This window comes from Acanthopagrus latus, chromosome 9, assembly GCF_904848185.1.
Source record: "Acanthopagrus latus isolate v.2019 chromosome 9, fAcaLat1.1, whole genome shotgun sequence".
Taxonomy (NCBI): domain Eukaryota; kingdom Metazoa; phylum Chordata; class Actinopteri; order Spariformes; family Sparidae; genus Acanthopagrus; species Acanthopagrus latus.
In genome coordinates, this window is record NC_051047.1 from 14,857,023 (window position 1) to 14,883,028 (window position 26,006).

General features: G+C 40.3%; 2 protein-coding genes across 3 annotated transcripts in view; both read right to left on the reverse strand.

Moving 5' to 3' along the window:
• Positions 1–10,492: 10,492 nt before the first annotated feature.
• Positions 10,493–15,650, reverse strand: cdca7a (cell division cycle associated 7a). The gene is made up of 11 exons (XM_037109467.1): positions 15,594–15,650; positions 14,652–14,807; positions 13,600–13,740; positions 13,319–13,441; positions 13,027–13,221; positions 12,836–12,913; positions 12,550–12,741; positions 12,321–12,449; positions 12,076–12,225; positions 11,854–11,990; positions 10,493–11,762 (listed from the first exon to the last, which is right to left on the reverse strand). Exons 1-11 carry the CDS (start codon positions 15,633–15,635, stop codon positions 11,729–11,731), a joined length of 1,377 nt encoding a protein of 458 aa, XP_036965362.1. The 5' UTR covers positions 15,636–15,650; the 3' UTR covers positions 10,493–11,728.
• Positions 15,651–16,160: 510 nt separating this feature from the next.
• zak (sterile alpha motif and leucine zipper containing kinase AZK) overlaps positions 16,161–26,006 on the reverse strand; it is a 28,273-nt gene continuing 18,427 nt past the window's right edge. Inside the window, exons 12-20 of one of the 2 annotated variants that reach the window (XM_037109465.1) lie at positions 22,072–22,116; positions 21,957–21,987; positions 21,722–21,861; positions 21,521–21,583; positions 21,344–21,433; positions 18,744–18,860; positions 18,552–18,626; positions 18,258–18,408; positions 16,161–17,810 (exon numbers count right to left, since the gene is read on the reverse strand). In XM_037109465.1, the coding sequence (XP_036965360.1) occupies positions 17,089–17,810; positions 18,258–18,408; positions 18,552–18,626; positions 18,744–18,860; positions 21,344–21,433; positions 21,521–21,583; positions 21,722–21,861; positions 21,957–21,987; positions 22,072–22,116 (1,434 nt within the window). In that variant the 3' untranslated portion in view covers positions 16,161–17,088. The other variant, XM_037109466.1, reaches the window with a different exon arrangement.

The following is a 26,006-nucleotide window of genomic DNA, read 5'->3' on the forward strand; positions in this document are numbered from 1 at the left end:
AACCTACAGCACACAAAGGACTTTAACATAGGTCTCATTTACCCTGGGGATGATGGGAACATGCATTTGTTGCAGTGATGGAATGTAACTAATCACATTTACTCAAGTTCCGTTTTGAGGTCTGAAGTATTTTCGTTTTCTGATACACAAACAAACACTATATGAGAACTATAGTTGCTAGCTACTTTGCAGATGACATTATGCATCAGAGCCATAATAGCACATTTACAAAAAAAATTGATTAGCAATCGTATAAATGAAAAAACAGTGATTCAGATCATCAAGAAAAAAAAAAATCCAAAGTCCAATACAAGAAAATGCAGAAAAACTCAAAAAGTCAGCGTGCAAAATGGTGGACTGTGCCGTGGAAGACGACCCGCTTACTCTCTAGATATAAAAGGCTGTATGCACGTTTTGATATTTAATAACTAAACATATCACTTAAATGTCACATGATTATCATTTTACTCATTAAGTTAGTAGGTATATCAATTTTGCCAAACAATTTTATATTTCAGTGTTCATGCAGAATTACTACGCAAGATAAGTGTAGCTAACGTTGTGTGTGTTTAAAAACGATTAAATAAATACATAAACATTGAAAAAAGGGTTTGAGACTGGTGATTCTTTTAGATTCTTTATTTCGAATATTTTAAAACATATGTTAAACACTATTTAAAGTCGGACGTTCTTATCTCCTCTGTCTGGGTCCCCTAGTGGCATGTGCTGAGAATGCCTAGTGCATAAAAATCTGCCCAGTCTCCATCAGCAACAAACTTTGTAACCGTGAAAATAAACAGAAGCAATTTAATTCCTGCTCCAGTTTCATTCATTTTCTCACATGCAGATATTTACTTTTGTTTCTTACTAACTAAGCAACTTTTGAGCTCTATCATTAAAAAAGAATGCAGCGTTGAAACAACAGTGCAGTTTATTTTAACACCTAAAGGTATGGTTGATATATTAACTTCAGCTAACATTGTTAATGTTACATTTATGTCATATTTTAGGGCAGTGGTGTTGGATATTGTGAGTGCTTCGCTGCCTAACATGCACAGTCGATGTGATATGGGCGTTATTCACCTGACATGGTCTTGCACATGTGGATGTGATGCATATCGACGAATAGTACTTATGCAGTCGTCGTTGTTGGGCATGTTGTCCTGAAAATGTTTGTATATTTATCTCTAACTGCAGTAATCTAGGCTATGCATTTTGATGCACCCTTATGAAGTAATCATCTACCCAAAACAATCCCCCATTATGTCCCTTATGTCCCCAACACAGGAAGTGACGCCCTTGCATCTTGATACATCTCTCCTGAAATTAAACATGTATTAGAACTATCAATCCAAAGAGAGTATTTTTATATCTTGAGGGGATTTTTAAAGGGGGAGTCCACCCCGAAATCAAAAATACATGTTGTCTCTCTTACCCGTTGTACTATTTATCCATCCAGATTTTTTTCGGTGTGGTGCCGAGTTATCAAAATATCAGCACACCCTTGAATATAATTGAGCAAGATGGAACCCGGCCTGTGGCACTCAAAGGAAAAACATAAAGCATTTGAAAAGCTTAACAGCAATGCCTCTTTCCAGAAATCGTTACCCCGTAATTCAAGATAATCCACAGACCTTGTTGTGAGCCGTGTCATGTATGAACTACTGTCTTCCTATCAAACTGTACCTGCCAACCGTATTGTGGTGCAGAGGGAAGCCCCTCAAACTTTTGAAATGTAGCATGTTTGCTTCATAAATTCTGAAGACAGTAGACTTTGACGCAAGTTTAAGAACGTCAGACACAAATGACTTTTCAAAGAAGAGCATTTTTACGTGTGGAAGCATGTCTGGAAGTTGAGCGCACATTAAAATTTCAGACTGGAGCTGCCAAGTTGTAGCTCGTTTCTCACCTCCGCTCTCAAGAGTTCTGCACCCTCTGTGCATTTTCACAGTGCACACACACACACACACACACACACACACACACACACACACACACACACACACACACACACACACACACACACACTACCATTGTTAGTGAACAGGCCAATCACCAGAAACAAAGTCAAAAGCACCCCATACATTTTTCCCTCTGTACCCTCTCTTCCTTCGCCTTGCAGACCAGTGAGGGGGCCTTCGCTTGATGGTGACGCAGGGCAGAATGGAGCACATGGGTGCATTAGCGGATGATCGATATTGTTGGGTTTCAGGCTATAATATTAAACAAACGGTGCGATCCAAAGGAACCCACATGGGAATCTTTGATATTCCTCGCTGTGAGACACAAAAGCGGCAGCACCTTTTGGTTTGTGAGTAAACACACTTCAGGAATACAGCAGCTATCTGAGGATGGAGGTCTGTAATCTGTAATTACCGTGCTGGATTTTAATCACCGATGGATTTTGCAAACTACGACAGTGACACTCACGATTGTTCCAAAGTGGCCTGCTGTCAATAGCAGTGTTTTATATTGTAACAGCAGAATTAACAAGAACCCCTGTATGTATACGATTTCTAGGAGTTTTTGTTCCCGCGCTTTTTATTTCTGTGGCTGTAATGACTTTCTGACAGCTAAATTGATGCAACACTTCATCTTATTGTGACTTGAATGAACACCCTCATCCTTTATGGACAAATGTAAAGCCAGGAGTCCGAAAAAAGAAGTGACCTCGCGCATGAATACGACTTGATCCGAGGGTTATGTATATTTCATGTGTTACTGATTTGTTTTGACAGCGTTACTCGGTGTATCCACTCCGCTGAAAGTCGTCGCCCGGGCTTGTCCATTTGCCTTGTAGCCCGGATTCATGGCCGGCAATGAATTGTGCGTTGAAGGGTCTGAAGGAGAGAGTTAATGAAGTAAAAATTAATGAAGCACGTGAGCACCACCATCTCAAGGCTGTAAGCTCCTCCATGCCCCATTTATAATGTATGATCTCAATAAAATCAATCCAATGTACCAGTTCTCACTTAGGGTAAGAATAGATTTACAGATTACAGCCCTGTGTTCCCCTGGTCATAATTAGCCCCTCACCTTCACCCCATCCACCCCCCCACCCCCACCCCCACAGTCAGAGTGTGCTGCCGGACTCCTTCAGAGGATTTAATGTGAAGCCTCACAACACCACCGTGCACCGACAATGTCATCGCCCTCCTGTCACATTCAGCTCTGACGCCGCAGCTCCAAAAAGACTCCTTGAGATGCCAAAATCCACTGAATATTCAAGTGTTTCCCGGTTTGAGGGCCAGTGTTTTTGTGCTCTCATAGTATCTTTTTATTTGATTAAATGTATGTGCCAGGTGAGGTTAAAAAAAAATATATCTGGCAGCACTCTAACTTTCTCCCTCACTCCTGAAGACTTGTTGAAAGTTGAAGGAAGATAAAAGTGCAGCAAGTTGCCTGTATTAGAGCTCCCCCTTCAGGTGTCACTGAGACCGAGCTGTCCACAGCATGAGCAGCAGCAGCGTTACATGATTGTGTGTACAGATTATTGTCATCAGCATTCGTAGATCAGGGGCGTCCATTTTGGACATTTATTCTCTGTATTATTTCAATTTCATGTTGACGTATATATACAGTAGATGTATATAGACATGGATACATGCTTATAATGTACATACAGTCACACTATGTACACATATTCATCCAGTGTTAATCCTCCTATTTCTACCTCTGCTGCTTCTTTGCCCCATGTGTACTGTTTAAAGACGACTTGTATACAGACATGGCGTCAACTTCTTTCTTTTCACATACTCTTGTATAGTATAGTTTTGGCATTCTTTATATTTGGTCAGTTTATTGTTGTTCTCATTCCTAGCCGTATGTCTATTTCTGTGTAGTATACTGACAGCAGTGTAAACCGTAGTTAAATCCATTATATGTGTCTACATACTTTGCCAATAAAGCTGATTCTCCTTTTGATTCTGATTCTGAAAAGACTGTGTCGAATGAGAAATGAAAATAAAGTCTGCATACAAATTCGTCTTGAAACCAGAAACCAGAAGTCAAACTTGTACTTTAGTTTGTGATCATTTACTAAAGGTTTTGTTGGAGTTTTTTGTTCATGATTTATTGATCACAAAGCAAAGTACAAGTTAAACCTCTGTTTACTGGTTTCATGAAATGCCCTTGGATGCAAAGGGCACATGTTTTTTGAAACCTGTGCTTGTGAGGCAGCCCTCCTTACCTCTTTCTACAAATTCATCATACAGCTTTATTATTCACTGCTCACTGTAGACTTACGGCTGCCGTATATACTACACACTCACTGTGTGTCAAGTGTGCATGCGGTTTAGTGCATTATTGATTGTTGCATTTGACAACACCTGCATCACACTCAACTGACTTTACTGATTTCTACATCCCGTGTCGTAGATATTCATTTGATCAACTACTACTCTGGTATGATAAAGGATTCTTTAAACATTGACTTTGTCTTGTCTTCCTTTTTGTCGTGACCTCATACAATACATTTAGAAAGAATGAATACAGTGTTTTTTTGCTTGTAATAAGTCAAATAATTCTGCAGATGGAACAAGCTGGAGTACCACCATTCTACGAAGCAGCTTCATTCGAGCTGTGAGACTCCTCCATTTATCATCTACATTCAATTTTATAAAATAGATGTCGCACAAAGGACTTAAACATTGTTCAACTGTTTTTTTAAACCCTTGTATTTTAAAAGATGATGATACAACTGCGATAAGATTTCTTGAAATAAGATGTCATGTCTAATAACAAGCGCCTATATCTTAAATGTTGCTTCTTAGGTTTCTGTACCTTATATTATTAAAGGTGCACTACGTAGTTTTAGAAAAGAATTTGAAACAGAAATGTAACAATTATGATATTGATAAGGCAATAATACACATTCAGAATTGTTTATCATTTCCGTCTCTCTTCATCAGAGAAAAATAAGGTCCCCAGAACACTGTTTGAAGCTAGAGAGGAGGCGTGGTCCACCAAATGTAAAGGAGGCGAAACAGTATAAAATAGCTCCGTTTGTTTATTCAGTTTATTCAGTTGTGAAAAAGAACGAAATTTGTTGATTTAGTTTGCTTAAGCATAGAAAATTAATCAATGAAAGATTTTTCCCAAAAACTGCACAGCACACCTCTAAGTGTAAAAGACATTTTGACAGGAAAATAGCAAAAGAAAAAAAAAGGGAGTTTTTCCAGTGTTTTCATCTGCTCTGTATCATCCGTTCATTCTGGAACTGAAGTTGTTAACCGCATAAAGCTGCAGTTTCAAGCAGTTTCAAGTGTAAACATCTACATTTACAGTTTAAGTGTGTATCATATGAATCCCAAGTGGATAAGGAGCTGATTTTGTTTCTAGATAAACCTGTACGGGCTTTGGACGAGCGCGCGGAAAAACAGAATTGTCAAGTTAAGCTGCCTGATGTACCTACCCCTCCACCTCCGTGAACAATTCTGTATTTATAATGTCATCTTATCACGCTCCCCTTGAAGGCAGCGGCGAGTGCACTTATGCCTTTCTTTGTTAGGGTGAGTTGGCAATTTCCTGCGAGATGGAGCAACTGCAGGCAGCCCTTTTCTTTGATAATGTCCCTGACACCTGGACCAAACTGCTGTTTCCATCACTTTGCAGGAAAGAACAGGAGGGAAAGGAACATGTCATAAGCCTCCTGCCACCCAGAGTCACTCACTGTGCATTTAACAGCACTCTCCTCACTACACTTTTGCGGGATGTAGAGGTCAGAGCCGGAGGGAGATGCTTGTGTGGAAAGTTGTCTTGCTAAGCTGCATCAAAAAAAAAAAAAAGTGGTAACAGTCGATATAACGGCTCCTTTTTTCTCAACGATTTATCTCATTTTATTATTAGATTTATCTTCTTTGTGTTCACCGCGCTCACTTACAATCACATGCTGTACAGTTCCACCATGTCACATTGTTCCATGTAAAGCTGGTTATTAAGCAGCAAGCCTGAAAGGGTGTTTATTACAGAGGCCTGACAGATTGATTCTAAATTATAATTAATCAGTTGATTTTGACCCACAGATTGTGATTGTGCCCTGTGAGTTTCATTTATTCAGCTTTTCTTCTGGCTCTACTACAATCACCGTAGACCTGCAGGACTCCCAAGCAAATTAACAGTCTTCACGCTACCCTGCAGCCATAATGAAAATATCAGTCAATCAAAACCCATATTATGCTGTGAAATCCTACCACATATCTCCAGACCTGCATACAAATAGAAGCTGCAGAATAAGCGCTCAAAGCAGTTTCAGCTTTATGGCCATGAGATGATACTTAAAGCGGTATTTCTGCGCTGATCACGTCCACCTGAAGCACCGAGGTTTTCCACTATGTTGTCTGGCGTGCAATAAAACAGATCACCTCTATATGAAGATGCTTTGGGGGAAATCCAAGGGGTAAGAGAGCAGGGCACGCAGGGAAGTGGGGCCCATCTGCGACCTGTCTGCAGGTCCGGTGATGTATGGCTGTGGGGCTGGACGGCCACAATCGGGGCTGTGTGTTGCTGCTCACTGTGCCATGGCGTTCAGGGCACTTCAACCCCCAGTCCCTCCTTACAGGTACCCCGCAGCCCGCCACCGCGCGCTACTCATTTACTGCTACACTGGTTTTCATAATTAGCGCCGCAAGGCCTCATTAAATCTGCTCTAATGAATAAATATTGTATTTCATAGCCTGATTACCAGATCAGCTCAATGCTTGAGCGTTGTAAACAATTACTTCCCTAAATATTCATCACCCCAAAGTGGGTGATCATTGGTATTTAATACAGGACTAGTATTTTCAAGTGCATCTTTATTATACTAATAATAGTTTTTGAAATGTTCCTTTTGTCAGAAAAAAAGACGGAAAAAAGAGGAGCAGTTGATTGTAGGTTGTATTATAGACACATATGATGATGACTTTGTTTCATATACCATTTTAATAATACAATAGAATAGAAACAACTGCAAAAAAATCAAGAATTGCATTGGCGATGTGTCAGTTCAACTGCAACTGGTGATTCTTTTTTAAACCATTTACCCTATTAGTGTTCTAATGAATCATAATACATTAAGAGGTATTCCAATTATAATGTTCTACTCATGCATATCTAACTGGCACTGGACAAAATCTAACACTGTTTCACACATACGACATACGTATCAAATAAACTGATTCATTTTACTGTTATTAATGGTTGTGTCAATATCTTTGCAATGTTGCTGTCAGTAATGACACTTTTGTTATTCTGTTTCATTGTTGTGATCAATAAATACCAGATTTACACATTTAATTAGGATTATAGAGGACTTATCTGATTTGTAAGTCAATGCAGTTATTTGACTGCAAAATCTTATGAGCTATAGGAGACCCGGGGCAGCTAACATTTTTTGGTTCGATGTCGTTACTCAGAAACCTCATACACTATTTGGATACATTTTTACAACTTCTGTGTGTTCTACCTGTCATCTAAAATCATCATATATGTTTACAAGCAATGTTAGATTCCCAATATTCATTGAAACACGAGAAGTCAAATGTTACATCCACAGGGGTGCAGGGGCAATTGTAACATCATACTTGATACTTCATATGAATGCAAAGGACCACACTAAGCACCCAAGGATATGCACGTAGATAAACGTATTTCACATATATTAAACAATTAATTCAAGTTGCAAGTTTTGGCAGAAAAACAGACGTAAGTATGTAACTGTTTGTCCATATGCAGGCAAAGAAGGCTCATCACAGAACATGAGCAAATGAGTTTGTAGTTGGATTACAGTTCATTCACTATTACTGTGTACTTAAATCAGACTAAATTTGAATAGGCAAGTGACAGAGTTGGATGAGAAGACTAATACCACTTACATGTCAGGTAAAAACAGTTAGCTTAGCTTATCAGAATCAGTATACCTTTATTGTCCCAAAAATGGAGGAAATTTCTTTGCCACAGCAGCAAAAGGACAGTAGTATTGTAAAAAACAAAGTAACTGAAGAGGTAAGAAATAGAATAGAACGTACCTTCTGTAGCACTGGAGACAGGCTACTTCAATAGAAACAAAATCCACCTACAGCCTCCTCTAAAACAAATGAATACATTTTTTTTTTTCAAAATATGTAATTGCATTAATCCATGATTTACATTAAATGTAAAAACCAGGACTCACCATTTTATGGAGCGTCATGAGCCTAAATATATGTGCGGGTAAAGGGTTGCCAAGCAACCACAGAAGACTTCAGGAAATCAGTGTGAGGCGCTTTTTGTTAACTATGGAAATACACAGACGAGCTGTTTCCCTCTTTATACATCCATGGTTCCTCCTGTTGCATGCCTGTATGCTAAGCTAAGCTAACCACTTGCAAACTCTAGCTGGAGTTTGTCCCATGTTCCCCAGCTTCTGGGTTAGGAACAGGGTTATTTAACCTTAGTAATGTCAGGGGAACAAAGATAACACTCCTCTCCAGCTACATATTAAATACATGAGTGTGGTCTCAATCATCTGACACACCGCAAGAAGGAGAATAAGTGTAGGCCTAGAGTTCCTCTGTGACTTTACATTATGAAACGATAATATGTAAGAGGCTAAAATTGGGGCTTGGTAGCTAACTGACCTTTCAGCTGTCTACATTCTGCCCTCTTAAAAGAGTTTGAAGTTGGCTCATTTCTTTAATGCTCTGTGTATCTCCCTGCAGTTCCACAACACACACCAAGTATAAAGATGATCTGCTGCCGCTCATCAGAGATTGTTCACCACTGAGGTGAACCACCACAGCTGAGAAGGTTTTTAGTAGCCTTCTGTCTGTAACACTGGTATTAAAAGCCACACTGAAGAGGGAATTTGTACTGGCATCATGAAAAAAAAAATACTATGAATAACCATTTACATGTTGTATGTTGCTGAACCATCCCACATGTATCTCCATGTGTCCCAGTGGTAATCTCTGTCAGTCAGCAGCAGTTCCCATTCCGTAAACTTTTAACTGTTGCTGATGTCACTGCGTGTTTTGCCTTCTTCCTTCTCCAGTTACTGTCTCGAGCAGAGCAGCAGTTATAAAATCAACTTCTGATGATCTGTGGGTAAAATCTCATGTGTGAAGTCGACAGTACTGGATTGTGTATCATCACATCCTGTTTAACAAAATAACGGATAAAGTTATGCATCTTCGGTTCAGCTGTCTTCAGTACATTTCTATTAAACAATTGAGAGGATGCACACACTGTTCCTACACTGTCCTTCTGACAACAGACCAAATCACTGTGAGACCAAGATCACAGGGTCACAGAGGCGACACTCATTTGACTTTCTCGACTAATTGCAATGGTAACCCTAATATCCATATATCAGCCTCTCTGTCCTGCACTGGTGGCAGCAAATAATTAGAATTTGATAACTGTTAGATAAAAAGTATTTTGTCATGTAAAAATGCCAAACATTCTCTGGTTACCAGCCTCAAATGTGAGGATTTAATGCTGTCTGTATTTTAGAGCATTTTAAATTGAACATCACTTGGTCTGGAGTATTGTAATCGGCAATTTTCAAAATTATAGTCCTTATACAAGTTATATCATTAAGGGACAAATGAATAAATTTTGAAACAAGGATTCATTTGCAATGACAGATATCTCCCTTTGCCCTTTTTTCATTTTCCTAAGTGATTTTTTTTTATTTGCTGGCTTTTTGGTGCAGCCAGTGGAAAACAAATCAAACTGCTGTTGATTTATTCCATTTAAGAATGGTGTTTATCCATTTTTGTTGAGTTATTTGCAGCACCACTCAAAATTGTGCAATGACATTGTTCATACCAGCTGATTTTTCTTACACTTTCATCAATTCATTAAAATGTATTTGTAGTATTTTGTGTTGTACACATTATGCAGGTTAGTGCTGCTGTAAACAGTATGTCACATTCAAGTTTGGGCCAGCCAAGTCAACTTCTAGCCAATTAACATGAGTCAGATTCTTACTCCAAAGTAATGCAAACACACAATAAACCAGGGATCACCAAACTTTTTGAAACTGAGAGCTACTTCATGGCTACCGAGTCATACGAACGGCTACCAGTTTGATACACTCTTCTGAAATAACAAATTTGCTCAGTTTGCCTTTAGTTACATATGAATATTAATGATTAATGATACTCATCTATGTGAAGACACAGATCACGCTAATGATTTCTCACAATAATTATCAACAATGACTTAACCTGGGAGACAAATAATATCAATATTCAGTTTTCATTTTTAGAACAGGCCTGAGGGCTACTCATGTGGTCCTTGGGGGCTCCCTGGTGCCTGCAGGCACCACGCTGGTGACCCCTGCAATAAACACTGAGTACAGCTAGCTAATAGTGATGGAAACATTAATAAACTTCCACCCTTCACAATCACATCTTCAATCACAGCAGCATTTCAGGATTTCTCCTCCATGTTTCAATAACAGTAATTACAGCTGCCACTGTTCTGGACAGAGTGATGGTCAAGTCAGGGAAATCTGATGACACAATTCTGCAGTGATTAACACTTTAATAAAAATGTACAGTTAACCCAATGAGTGCAAAGCAACCATCACCATAACAGACATCAACAGTTCAGGATTACTCCTCCTGTTAGGAGTGCGGCGGCTGATAAACACAAGCAGCAGTGAGATAACCTCCACCTGCCATTACCTTGAAGAAGAAATCTCAACCGTTGATTATTTTGAAACAGTATCATATAATCAGAGCGTGTCCTGCTGCAGGTCGAATGAAGTACATTTCAAAGATGAACGACACAAAGGTTAATTCCATGTCATTTCGTGTGGAGTATTACACTTCTGAACAGAAAATGCAGGCCATAACTCTATAGCCACTTCAGTGGCACCTTCAACCATTCCTACTTAACAGTGTAAGGCAGAAAATGAGCCAAAGAGACTGGAGCAGAGCGAGAATGTGCTTTAACAGGATAAAATGATTTACAGGTATGAGATTCCCATTAGAGTGTGCTAATTGTTTCCACACCATTAGTGACAGTTATCTAATGAAGGATATTTAACCAGGCGCTGTAGTATATCACACAGCTCCTCTCGGTTTAGAAGAGAGAGGCAGTGGACCCCAGTCTTTGCCCTTTCCACCTGCACCACCTCAGTAGCGTTGCAGATCATTCGGCCAGCTCTACAGGACACCCCGACTGAAGCAAACATTCTGTTTAGTGGTTAGTTTTCAACATCTTAACTTTTCAGCAGATTTAAAAATGCGACAGAACTTGTAAAAAATACAAGGATACATTTGCAACTAGAAAAAAAAGGCACAAGGATGTTCCACATGGACTGTGTAGAAAAATATACATTTAAAACAATGTAATCATCTAAAGAAGCACACATTTTTCTTTGCAGATTCAGCTATAAAAAAAGGGATTTTTTTACATGTTAGGGGAATATGTACATGAATCATCTTAAAATATTTAAGATCACAGGGGCTGTTGAGAATTTAAGAAAAAAAAAATGTCCTCACAAAGTTTACAAAGCATGCAAGGGCTCAGCTCATGACAACAGGCAGGAAAATACATGGGAGAACAATAACACAGAACTGGCCTCCCTCTAGATGTCAGTCAATGCTCGACAAATATGTGAGCTTTCACAAAAACAAACAAATGGCATTGTGTTATAATGCTTTAAACACTAAGAACAATATTTGGACTTTTCTTGTGCGTGTAGAAACGGTCATAAAACATGTCAATCTGGTCCTCGATCAGCGTTCTCCAAATTTCAGTCTGAGTTTTCTTCCAACTCCTTTTTCAGGCTGCAGTTAAGAGAAACTTACATTAACATCAGATATTTACATTTAAAAAAATGTAGATAAACTTCAAAATTCACTTCATTTCTCCACTCACCCTTTCAGGTAGGCGTGCACATTATCATAGCCATGAAATTTAGCCAGGTAAACCAACACTCCTGTGGCGCAGCGACCGTCTCGGGCCCGACAGAAGCTGCAGTTACAGATGCCTCTGCATGGCGGACACTGCCACTCCTAACAATGACAATGAAATCAGTCAGACTTGCCCAGCACACAGGTGATCAAATACAAATACAGTCTTCTATGTTTAGATACTCACCGGATTCAGCAGGGCATCTCTGACCTCCTCTCCGTAGCGGTTACGGAGACAGGGGCCACAGAACTGACCCCTCACCCCGACACACTCTGGGTTACGGCAGTTGGTTTTGGTGTCAGTGGTTTTCTGGCGGCACTGGTGGCAAGTGGATCCCTGAAAACAAAGAGAAAATTAGTGTCTTCAACTAAAGGAGCTTAATAATCAAAAGGAGTAAACCTTTTCAGCGTTCCAGTGACTGTGGAACCTACGGTGGAGCTGTTGTACACTTTCTCCCGCACGTTGTTGCAGATGTTCTCCAGTTCGCACTCTGTGATTTCATCCACAGGCCTCACTACATGAGGGAGGGCCTTGGAACCGTTGAAGGAACGACGACGGGGCTGCACATGACAAAAAGTGAGTTAGTTTACTGTATATTAGCAGAATTTGATGGAACGTAAAGGGTGACATAACATGCAGACCATAAATGATGTGACTTACTGGCTCATCATATTCCTCAAAGTAGCGGCTTTTGCGAACCAGGCTGAACTTGTCCTCGGGTTCATCCTCTGGAGTCGGGCTGGGGGGTCCGTCCACCAGTGTGCGGGACCGTGTGTGGGGACGGGATGAACGCTCCGGGTTTCTTCTAAGAGCTCCTGGAGTTCCCATGGAGCGCCAAGTCGTCTGTCGAGGCTGAAGAAATTCAAATGTCATCGGTTAATGCAGAGCACCACAAAAGCACAATGTCATTTGGTGAGATGAAATACTTATTTTTAGGTTAAATTACCGTGGTGGATGTGGACCTTGCCCTCTGTCTTGGGAAGAGTCCAGGTACTTTGTTCAGCTCTGCCATGAGCTTTGCAAGCTGCAATCAGATAAAATATGAATGAGATTTGACACAATAACACAATGACAGTGGAGGCTGTTCTGTTCAGTTCATAGTGCTAAATAATATGCATCAAATACAGCAAATAGTACCATTTCTTTGTTCTCCTTGATGTTCAGCGCTCTCTTGTCCATGAAGTTCTCCTCTTCCTCAGCGTTGGAGTCCTCTACTTTAGTTTGAGCTAGAGGTTCTGACGCAGGTCTGTTCTTGCCCATCTTCTTGGTGGGGAAAGTCATGGCAACCTTGAAGCCAGTGGACCTGCGGCCTCGTCTTGGAGAGTCCACTTTCTGAAAGAATATACAAGTTGTGGTTGTAGAAGAACCTTTCAGGACAACTGATGAAGTTCTGATATATGATGTGATTGTGTTTTTCCTTATAACTCACCATGGCTTTCATCTGACTGTTGATCACATTCTCCTCAAACCCGCTGCATGTATCCTCCTCTGATGTAGCCTCGAACACCTTTGGTTTCTCTGCCATCGTCCTTCTCAATCTCAAGCTGCTCCTCTAAACACAGACAGAATCATTAGTTGCAGCATATACCTATACAAAGGAACTGACGGATATGCTAAGAGTGGTATTTATTCATAGCCGCAGTTGCAAAGCCTCCTTATATTCTTAACACCATTTGACAAGAATAGTGAGATTTGGTATTTCATTTTTACCGTATTTGCAAAGCCCCCATCAGAGCCAAAGCTGTCACAGCTGTCATCAGAAGAGGAAGAGGAGGTCTCCATGGGAACTAGCGGGGAGCTGCGGAAGCTCCTCAAACTCATCCTGGTAGATTGAGGCTGGGCTGCCAGTTTCTGTAGATGATAAATGTACATTTAAAATCAACTTAAGGTTACATTTCAAATACAGTCGACAACTTCATCTTACTCACCATCTCCATATTAAAAACACGTGGTTTCATTTAAGATCTTGCTTAAGAGGCTTACAGTAGGGTTACAGATAGCACCTGCTTTCAGTCATCAATTGACTTCCAAATAAATCATTTAGGAAGCAAAATATCAGCAAACATCAAATGATACCTAAAGCTCAAGCTGGTATGCTTTAACTGCATGATTTTTCTAAAATCCAGTAACAATTTAGTTTATAGCTCCTTTCAAAGAGGCTTAAATCCAGCAAGTGTATTGTTTAAAAACCTTAAAATCAGTTTTTGCTTAAAGTAATTTAATAATCAGTCAAAATGTTTACTAAACAATATTAATTTTCTGCCAAGTTACTGCGCTAATGTATCAAATGTTTAACCTGAGCCTCAGGGACACACCCCTGATGGCAAAGTCCGCCAGATGTAGGTAACTAAGTCCTGCATAACATTACTTACCTACTAAAAATACTCTAATATGTCAATAGAACTGACAGATGTTTAGTACCTGTAAATGAATAAGCTAGCACTCATATCATCTCCTTCTTAAAGTTGGTTACAATAACTTGGTGTGACATTAGGACTTAAATCATTGTAATCATTCGTTTTGATAGTATGATACATAATAATAGCTCACCATGCAAACTTTTGTAAGCTAACGTTAGTGAACTCTCAAATCTTAAAATAACATTTTTAACCGTTACAGGAAGTTGCCATTTAAATGGTAGCTTACTGAACTGTAACAAAGTCGTCATAACAGGAGGTTTTAACATCAACATGATTTTAAATAACACATTATTAATGCAAACAAATTGAATATTAAAGCAGGTAAAGCTGTGTCTTTCTTACCTTTGAGCGTGTGGCCGGCATTTCTCTTTCTTTCTGTCCAGACAAACAGAGAGACGTGAACACACCGTGCAGCAGTTCAGCAGTGAACAAAGCTGACGCTGTGGCTGCACGAGCCCACACTCGTTCATTTCCCGCGCCACAAGAAGGTCCTGGAAGCTGTATAAAAAGTAGTCAGGTAGATATATCAATAATACGCTTTCTGACAACATGAGAGGGCAAATATAAAGCCACAGCCCGTTGTTAACCCTTTTGAAATGAGTTCTATATTTCTTTGAATAGTCAAACATCTATTATTCATGACTTTAGGAGGCGTTTAGGAAATGAGAGCGGTGGTTCTTCCAGGTACTGCAGCGTGGCGCGAATTTTTTATTTGACAATTTGCATGTAACGCGGGTAAAAAGTTGAATTCCTTCCAACAGTGAAAAGAGGTCAAGTTTTAAAAGGTGATTATGTGTTCAGACTCAAGCCGTGCATAAATCTGCATCCTGCACTGAGTAATTATTTGTTCAGACTTCATAAGATGAATACTTATATGATGATCCTGATTAAGAATTAAATGTCCTATTTGTTGGAAAAGTTTTTTGTTTTTTTTTTGTTTTTTCTTTTGTTGGATTTTGCATTGATTTCATTCACACTTCAACAAAGAATGACCAGTACATGATAGCATGGAGTTTTAGGGGTGTAGGACAGGTTGGCTGCCATTTCAAAGTGCCAGTTTTTGACAGTTTGTCAAAAATCTAATTCAGGACCTTTAAAGGGTTCAGATTTATTTGCAAAATGAAAATTAAATTATAGAGGTTAAATTTAACAGACTGAATAATGGGAATGACATGAAAAGGTAGAGGAAAGAAAGGGCTGGCAGCAAACGAGAAGAGAAAAATACGGTGACACTGGTAAACAACAGGAAGTTGATGTGATTGAAGGGTTTGTGGTGAGGCACACCATAGCAAATAAAACTTTGCACTGGTGGGTGTATATGATCATTGTAAAACAACTGAATATTGCTGTTACATGTTATATTGCTGTGACAGAAATACTTCTGAGGGAAACACATCAAAGAGACAGTTCAGGAAGCAAGGAGTTAAAGAAATGAGCCTGAACATTTTTTATCTCAGGGCATTAAAACAGTTTATTAGGTTACTTGTGAGAAACAGAGATAATAAATACAATCTCTTTTTTATCGTCCGCATGGCCATTGTCCATTTACAGTTCTCTTTGCTATTGCAAACTCACATTTCTCTAATTAATCTTGCTTTTTTTCAAAACTCTTCACACAGTTCTCTTTACCAACATACAGCTCAGCACAACAGTGAATCTAATTTCCAAAATGCGATAATTTGTCCAGGCAACACAGATCTAATGTTGGTGCATTAAAACATATATCGCTGTTGTATATGTTGTATATTTTTTTAATCAAAAAACAAGATTTGATTGGAACAAAAATAAGGGGACTCTTTTATTGCACCTAAGTAGGGCCCTGTCACGGAAATTAATCAGAAATGCTCAAACTTGCAGCAATCGTTTTATTTATTTTGGGGGGTTGTTTGTTTTTGCCATTTTTGCAATGAGTACTGCACACAATACACAAAAATACAAAAGTGAAAGTCAGCCTTGTCACCCTATATTCGCTCTCAACATCACATTATGTCTTCTCTTGTAATGCAACCATCCATCCTTCACTGCTTCCCAAAGGAGAATCTGATCATATGTCTAGTGGTCATAAGCTCTCAACCTCTATAGATGCAGGAACAGAAAAGCATAAGAAAAAGTGAAACCATCCTGGGATGGGCCCTAAATCAATGTGACTGAAAGGAAACGGTGAAACACCACACTGTCCCACACAGTTTTGAAACCTTGCAGAATCTGCCTCACTCTACCTGTTTCATAGAGGTCATCAAGGAATGAAGACGCTAAGTGTTGTAGGTCCCAATTAGGAATGTGTGCATTTTTATTTCCTATTACATGTAACAGAATTAAGACCATTGCAGAGTTATTTACTGTAATCATGTGTTACATTATGGGCCTTCAACATAAATGTAATTTGTGTTACGTAACATTAGGATGTAAATGTAAGAAAAGACACTAATGCATTTTGTGAAGAAGTAATTAAAAGTGATCCACTGTTGTGCTGACTGTGTGAGGAGGTTTTAAAAAGTGAAGTCGCTACAGAGAAAAGTGAGTTTGAAATGGTTAAAAAAAAAAAATGGATAAACAACAAAGTCTGAATTGTCCATTTTTGTAATCACAATAAATAGATGCTGAGCTCATTATCAGCTAATTTTATGAACGTGACGAGTTCTTGCTTTTAAAAAATATAATCTTCACGTGTATTTTATATACAACAGTGTGAATCTCTTACAACGAGCATGTATGCAGACATAATTGATATGTAAAACCTTTTCAGCACATGAAGCTGTCAGGTCATGTGTGGCCCACATTAAGTTCTTCCAGCAGCGCCGCGCCCTCCCCTGCCCCCTCTCCTCTGTCGACCTCTGACTTGTTTATTGTCCTGACGTGGTAATCTCTTCTGTCGCTCCACTTTGATCCACCCTCCATCGCTGGCTTTGGCCCCCTCTTTTTCTTCACTAGGGTTTTCTGTCACAGACAATATACCTGGTATCATATGGGGGCGGTTCTGTGGTGTGGTGATACTGTAACTGTTGGACCGTGGCCTCCCTGGCTGTCTCCCAGTTTTGCTGCTTTTATTATGAATATAGTTGACTCTAGTATTGGTCCATGCATGCTCCCTACCCTGCCCCCCTCCCACAGTTAATGTGTTGCCAAAGTAGTTGTTCCTGCGGTGGTCGAGCACTGCTCCAGCGCTGAGTGGGCGCTCTCTATCCCTCTCTGAGGCGCTCTCTGACGTAGTGCTAGAGGGGCTGCTGCCCTTTGACCCAAGATGGAGAGGGGAGAGTTTGGCCGACAGGCTGGTAGTTGGCGAGGAGCTGCGTGAGTCAATCCAAGAGGATGCATGGCTACGGTTACGGTTTGGAGAGCGACGCACAGCTGCAGCATAAGAAAACTCCTGGCTTTCATGTGCAGACAGGAACTGAGGCAGAGTGCGGGCATCAGAGCTGGTGAAGGCAGCAGTTGTATGAAGGGATTTCTGGGTCATCATCTGCCTCTGCCTTACGTTGTACATCCACGTGGGATCAATATCTGAGAAAGGAGATATGCATTGACAAAAAATATAAGCAAAATCAGTATTTAAAGAGGCACTATGTAGAAATTCACACTCAGAATTTAAATATTTACAATACTGACAATGTAATCATACAAAATCAGAAATATATTTTTTTTTCCCTGACAGAATAAACAAGCTGTTCTCAGAGGAAAGTAAGGTCCCCAGAACACTGTTTGAAGCTGGAAAGTCAGTTTGTTTATTCAGTCATGAAAACAACAAGTCTGTTTATTGAGTTTGTTAAGGCATAAAGAAAATCCGTCAGTGAAGCTCTTTCTCTCCTGATTAAAATATCTTTCCCAAAACTACATTGTGTATCTTTGACAATAATATTTTTGATATATTATAATTATAGAAATACATGATCTGCTTTTGTCCAACAGTGACACTATTACTTTGGCACAGACTATAAATAAAACTATTACCAGAGGCACACTGGTCTCTGGGGTTCCAGTCGATGTCATTTGGTATTGTTTCGATGACTAACTCCACAGTCTTGATGTCATCTTGTCCGCCACCGAGACTCCACGTCACCGGGCAGCTGTGTCTGGTCGACTTTGGTGATTTGACGTCATTCTGAGGTGAAAGAAGAAGGACAATATCAGGATATTTGGTGTCAACAATATTCATACTTGTTGCACAGGATTCTTTGATTCATTTTCAGTGTTGATTTGCATTATTTTGTGAGGGCGCCTCCCACAGCTGCCAAAACAACTCACCTCGTAATTGACCGTGTAGTCCACTCGCTGGTTCTCCTGAAGCCCAACGATCCATTTGTCCATCACAAAAGGAGGCTGCATCACAATGACATTAGCTCATAAACAACAATCTCACTATGGCAACCACAACACAAGGCTAGACACATATCATAGGCAACATCTAGCACTGAACAAATGCGCCTCTGTCCACACCTTCGTCATACGCAGCACTTCCACATCCTGACGGTTGGCGCTGAAGACGACGTCTTTGATGTAGGTCACTGCTACGTCGTCTCCATCTAGCTCAATGTACATTTTCCATTTGCAGTCCTTGAAAAAGAAAAGAGCGAATGGTGAGATAATGTAGGTCTGCTATACGCTCAGAAAAAAGGCACCTGATTGTAGGGAAAAGTTTGTAATTGCAATATTCTGTGTGGAGAACTTGGTGACTGTTGTATATAAACCAACAGCACAACCTAGAGGTGGTTCAACGGCAGTGGCCGCAAAGCCTCACATTGTGGGGGAGGACAGAGATAATAACATGAAAATATTGGATATAAATTGCAAGGGGATGAAAATGGGATAATATATTGAATGTATTGTGTACGAAGTATTTAAAAACAACTAATTTCCATAACAGATCTTTATGGACACACTACGTGAATGCCTCAACATTGCAGTGAGAATTGTCGTGTTTCAAAATGGAAAGAAATGTCAGTAAAAGCAAATATTTTAAGTAGACTCTCTGTTTAACATTTGGTATGATAATTCTCGGTGGGATCCAGGATTAAATTCTTCAAACGATCGATTTTAGGTGATAAGGGTAAAGGTTTTTCCTCTTGAGTTGCTGCATCAAATCCTCTCTGGGGGGCACAAATGTGAACAATTCCCCAGCCCTCTTCTCCCGCATACTGAATGATGACGAAGCAGTAATGATTCTGCCGATCCCCCGAAAGCCTGGCCGCAAAAACCGCAGGTCACTGCTTAACCACGCAGGGTTCATGGCACGGGCCAATCCATTGTGTAGTGATCACAGAGAAAGACATCAGAGGAGTGGCACTAACACACTCGTCTGAGGAGCCTTCGCCCTCTCCTGCATCGTCCCCGGGGGCTGGAAGCGGCTCAAAGGGGAAGCTTCAGCAAGCCTCTGGCTCAGAAACACACCAGTGGCCCCGCGCTGGCCTGGTGTCGGCACTGGACGGTCGCACCGGGGCTCCCAGGTCCATGCTAGTCTAATCACTCCAGCAGAAACAATGTCTGGTAATGATGCCTAGGACCCGAGTGCGTCTAATGACAACTCATACATAATTCAGCACCTTTCACTTGGCTGCACGGTGATATCCTCATTAGTAGGGGACCCTCAGTGGCTGTCAGATGGTGGCCGCACAATCGCAGGCCCTCATTTTGTCTTTGAGAAGTGCAGCTGCTTCCATGACATCGCCAGCAAAGAGGGGCGAAGGAAAAAAAAAATGCAGTGCGGGTTTGTTTTATTTAGTGCAAAAAAACCTTCCAGTTTGTAAAAACAAGGCTGACACGGAACCTGACACCAGGCAGGGGAAAATAATTAGCTCTCATTTTCTCAGCCTCCTGTTTCCTTCTCCCTGCTGTGTTTTCTACCCACTAAACCACCACATGTCAGAAGAAATGGGAGGCAATTAGCAGGCTCGTTTCAGCCCTGCCGAACACACTGAAAGAGGACTATTTATGATGGGACAATGAACAGCTGAAAGATTAAATAACGTTTGCCTTTTAAAAAGAAAATGACTTCTGGCTAAATGGGCTATTTTTGATTAAATTCAAACAGCAAGTTAAGAGCCACCCTTTCTCCACAGTTTGAGACCCTAACAAAGGGCTGAGAGCAAGTCGAGGTGGATGTGCTACATGGCGGAGAATGAAATGTTTATTTGTCTGGTTTTATGCATGTCTAGTGATGCCTTCAATGGTCAGGGTAACAGCCATCATCATGATTTCCTCAGAACAAACAGCTTCAGCACAAGGAGGCTGATTCAGCCATGGCAAAAACACGATTCCGTGCATCTATTTACAATTATTACCAAACATATTGAAGATGTTAACAATTTATAGTAACCCCGAGTAAAGCAGATACAACATTTATTTGCGATTGTCCTCACAGATCGAATGATGCTGTTGATGCATTCAGTGTGTGTGTGTTACTGATAGGCAAATAAGATGACGTTCATTGATGGCAGCGGTGGATTTTTCTTCCTGATGTGTCACATCAATTTTGCGCTGGCACATTCATGACATTCTGGCTCGTGACATCCCTGCCATCAGTTTGTAAGGCTGTGTAACTGCTGAACGTTGGTAGCTGTAGAGCAGGCTAAAAAGGCTTTTTAAGGTGTAATTTATAAGAATTGGCCACCAAGAATGTATACTCTGTTGTGACTGTTAGCTTGTTAGCTCAGTTAGTCCTGCAGCTAGGCGGACTACCAGGGAAATGTTGGTGTTTATTTGTTTATTCTCTGACACAATCTGACATCTTTGACATAACGTCAAAACTGTAATTTGATCATATATTGTTGATAATTTTGGTAATTTTTTTAATGTTTCAATTTCAAATTCAACATTTAAAGCAGTGAATTAAAACAACATTTTTTCAGGTATATCTCAAGGGTTGTTTCATCAATGTGTATTAGTTGTGCTCTTGTAATGCTAATGAAGGGCTGAATGACTTTTTTGACATTTTTTGAAATGAAGATCTCTGTTTCACTGGCACAAAAAGGGGGAACAAATAACAACAATAACAAAATCAACAACAATAAAAATGTGTGTGTGGTTCATAACAAACTTACAGATTTCCCAGTTCCTGGTTTCCAGTGGTACCCAAACACCAGCTCCAAATGAACAGTTTTGCACCTCTCCACCTCCTTTTCCAGCTCATCCTGGGAACCGAAAAGAGTACAAATTCAAATTAGCACAAAAAAACAAAAAACACAACTCTTTCTGAAGATGAAGAAGAAACTTTATACCTTCAACAGAGGTGGGAAGTGGACGTGCCCGAGGTAATCATTTGTCAGCTTTTCAATCTCAGCCTGCCAAAAGGAAAAAGAAAAGAGACTCACTGTGATTCCAAATTTCAAAGAGAACAGATCTCATCCTGTCAATTATGTGTGTATGAAAAAAAAACAAAAAAATCTGACAGGTGTGGACAATGGTTAACGGTGCCTTGCCTTCAGGTGCATGACGTGACCTTTGGATTTGACCCCCATGTCCCGCATGTCGTTTTCGGTGAGCAGCAGTAACCTCTTTCCGGTGATGTGATTTTCTTTAAACAAGTCGGCATACAGCTGCATGCCACATGTCCCCTCCCCTGAGATAGAAGAGGAAACACCCAGTTTGTAAAAGCACACAAACAACAAATAAAGAGTCGGACTGAAGGTGATCCAGAGAGTGGTATGAACAAACCTGCGCCAAATATCTGCTGCATCCAGAAATACTGAGGGAATAAAACAGTGACATATTAGTTTGTGAACACCTAAATGAATACATGTGGTGATGATGTTATCACGATGACACTGACCACATGCTCCTCTGTCCACGTATAGATGTCTAGGGTGGGCAGCAACTGTGTGAAAAACAAAAAGACAAATAGAGGTAACAGCAACAGGATCTGGATGGGAACCTAACATGGGTGTGTTCATGATAGACAGAAAATCACAAGACTTAAGTAAATGTTATTAAAATGGAAAATAGGCATGTTTTCCATGTCTCCCGAAGCCATTACTTTTCCGGTTATTGTGCCGTGCGATTAATACGAATTGCCTCTAATGGTCTATATCAAACCGAAATGTCCATCTGACTGATCTAACGTGATCTGTTTGAATGATAAATCATTTATTGCTCATTAAATGTAATCAGGCAGAAACTTGCCAGCCAAAATAAAGATTTCATCATTGTGCTCATGAGACTGGTGTGTAATGACAGAAATAATGCAATGGAAAATTGGAGGAAAGATGACTAAATGAATGAGTAATCCCCCCCCATTCACTGTCTTCTTCCCACGACGTCTGATAACAGCTCAGATTATGAACTGAATGCCGGTCTCAATAGACAGTCGCTGCCATACGTTTTCAGTGCAGCCTCATAAAGCCACTCAGCCCTGCAGCTTTTTCCGCCTCCTCCTGCAGTGCTGCCGCTCGGAAGTAAACAGATTCAGAAACACTCCGCCACACTGCCAAACTCTCACTGGAGTGACTTAGCATCACTTTGCAAGCATAAGCGTATTGTGTTTCACAGACGCTTCTTTTATTAAGATCCACAGCGGCTGTTGACAGAGATACCTAGATCAGAAATTCAAAATGCGGGGCGGGAGTTTTTCTGTTTATGTGTGGAATCTGTTGAAAAGTAAAAGACTTTGGGTTTGGTTTAGTTCACACAATTCTGCCCCCATGTGGACTGAAGTGGATGATGGGTGACCAAAGCATGAAAACAGGCAGTTACAAAGTTAAAGGTGCTTTATGTGGTTTTGTAAAAGAAACTCAGAAATAATGTTTTTTAAGCTAATGCAACAAATTCAGACATATTTGGGTTTTTTCCCCATAACCGAATAAACAAGCTGTTCTCAGAAGAAAATGAGGTCCCCAGAACACTGTTTGAAGTTAAACAGGTGGCAGGGTCTGCCACATATAAACAAAGTGAAACAGTATGGAATTGTGTCCATTTGTTTGTTCAGTTTATTCAGTCATGAAAACTAAGACTTTGTCTATTTTCTACAGTTTGTTAAAGCATGTAAAATCAATCAATTAAGTTTTTCTCCTCTGATTAAAATCTCTTCCACAAAAAATACATAATGCTCCTTTAAAATCCCAATAAGCAGCTCCACAAAAACACCAGAGGCAATATATTTAATGACCTCATTAAAACGGTATCTCTTTTCTGTGTTATATGACAAACATTTTGGTAATAATAGCAGTAATAAAACCTAATAAACAAACAAATTAACAATTGTCCTTTTCCTACTATTTGTTCACATACGGAAGTAATAAAATCAATCTAAGTCAGACAGCTTGGCAGGGAGTTGAAAGAGATTTATTGACAGAACAGTGAAAGATGATGAAACTACGTCACATCAAGAAGCTGCAAGGCGTCTAATTTGTGATGCCTAACAAGTGTGGAAGCTGAATGTTTCAGTGTCTGGATTTCACACAAAGAAAAATGTAAATATTGGTAAGTGTCCGTGCTAATTGTTTTGTCCACTCTAGCGTGTGTAGGGGCTTGATGGCGCAGGAGTACAAGGCGGCGTCTGATTAGCAATATTAGCTCGTGGCAGGACGCTAACAAGCGACAACAGAGGAATACAGAGGATTACATCCTCATGAGACTGACTGATGATAACAAGCGAAGGGGACAATTGAATGGGCTATGCTCAAGGAAGCATGTCCTTCCCCCAGATGAAGCATAATACCTAACCGAACACTAATGCTAATACGATTTTCTCCACTGTAAAGTGCAGGACTCAAGGCTCAGTTAGACCACATGGCTTGATACTGTATGTAAAATGCGTCTGCAGAGGGAACACATTCTATTAAAATCTTTGTTAAAAACTGTGACTTGTGATTGGGGCCTCTGGTGCAGAAACGTTGCTCGTGTTATCAATTATTTCCTGATTTCGTCTCGTCCTTTTTTGGCCTCTTTAAAGGGAAAAAAGGTAATATGACAGAATGAAGCCGATAGTCACACACCAAAGTCCCTCTCCTGCTGTTTTGAACCTGGGTCAGTCAGAGGAAAAAACATGTACTTTCTCATCCTGGTAAGAGACTGCTTCTCAACAACTGCACTCCACCACATCCAGAACAAATTGGCCAATCTTAATGTCAGCAAAATGTCACTTCATCATAAAAGCCTGGCCTTCTCTAAGCAAGTGGCTCACGTGGCTCTTTTCTTCACAGCATGGCACTATACATCCGGTACATTAGGCATACAGTAAATGACATCCATAATATCCATAGGTGGAGGGTTACAAATATATTCTATAATATCTTTCTGTACTATATTCAGTAAATTCTGAAAGCAAATCAATCCATGTAACTTGGACGAAAGAGAGGAAATAGAATACTACGACGTGGTTTCCGGAGGACAAAGTAAAGATGATTGAAACGTGACTTAACAAGCAACTGATTAAGAAATAGCACTTCCATTGAGTGAGATCACAGTGTTCAACAGATGCAGCTGTGGCGACACAAACACCGGAGGGCTTTATTCACTGTCGTCAGACCAAGCGAGGCGTCCCATCCCAACAGTCATGTTGATCTTGTGTCCTTCTCTGACACAGCTCGACACCGAGGAGTTCTGCCTGGCCTGCATGTTGACCTGCATGCCCGAGTGCAGGACAGGCCGGCCAAAGTCCAAGGAAAACACGTCCTCAAAGCCTCTCATCATGGACTGCAGATCCACCTCCTCGTTACCTGAGGTCGTGATCTGACACGACATCTGCGAACTGTTTGATTCCTCCGTCTTACACTGATAGAACGACTTAGCACTTATCTTTTGTGCCACAGGTAAGAAGAGCTGAGAGGCAGAGACAGTTGGAGGGCAGGGTGGAGGGGGTAAAAGAAAAGAGGAGAGGATAGAAAAGAACAGGAAGTAAGTAATCAAGTAAACCACCAAAAAAGTGTAAATAAGAAAGGTTGTTAATTTTAAACCCAAGGTCCGATTTTGAAAAACTGGATTGTGAAGGAAAGTAAACAGAGTAGAACTTCAGAGACAGGAAAGGAAAGGAAACACAAGAAACTTTACTTGATTTAAACTTTTGTTTTTTTTACTTTTGACATACAAAGATGGACGACGTGACAGCTCTTCAAGTGTAAGGCCAAACATCTTGATCACCCCCTGGTGGCCGGCTGCAGTAAAAGTCATAAACAATGTCGCTGGTGTTTGTTAGTTTGATGGTTTTTCAACAGTATTGTTAATTTCTTAGTAATGCATTGATTTTAATTTAAAAAACAAAAACATGTATTTAGATGGCGTACATGTTTAGATGAGAACAATTTGATGATGATCAGTTTAAATTATGGTGAAGCAGTTATGGGTGGTTTGAAATTTAGAGTTATACAGGGCTACCAGGTTGGCGTTTCCAAAAAAGTTCAGCCTCCTGGGTGCTAAATGAAAGTCATGCGTGCCGACTTGAGACTGATGCCAGTCAATCAGCTAACTTTCGGTTTCTTGAATGGAGATAAGACAATTTAGTGGTGAGGCTCCTCTAGAGTTTCCAAATGTTATCAGCCTGAAATGATTCATTTCACATGGGGTTGTGACGCTCAAACAAACGTATCCAGCCACTCTTTCGAAATGGAGGCTTATGAGACAATTATTTTTGGATGACAGGGCATCAAAAGATGTTGTAATTATACAGTTTGTCCACTATGCCAATGTCTATTCATGGAGGTTTGACAGGAACTCAATACCACGTCTCCATCACCCGATCACTACAGCGCAGACTCCGGCTCCAAATTACGT

Excerpts from the sequence above, each read along its gene's own strand:
- cdca7a (XM_037109467.1), bottom strand. The coding sequence starts at position 15,635 with ATGATCATATACACCCACCAGTGCAAAGTTTTATTTGCTATG. Across the intron at positions 13,222-13,318 it reads ACAGTCAGATGAAAGCCATG|AAAGTGGACTCTCCAAGACG; the intron begins GTGAGTTATAAG and ends ATATTCTTTCAG. Across the intron at positions 12,914-13,026 it reads TCAAGGAGAACAAAGAAATG|CTTGCAAAGCTCATGGCAGA; the intron begins GTACTATTTGCT and ends ATCTGATTGCAG.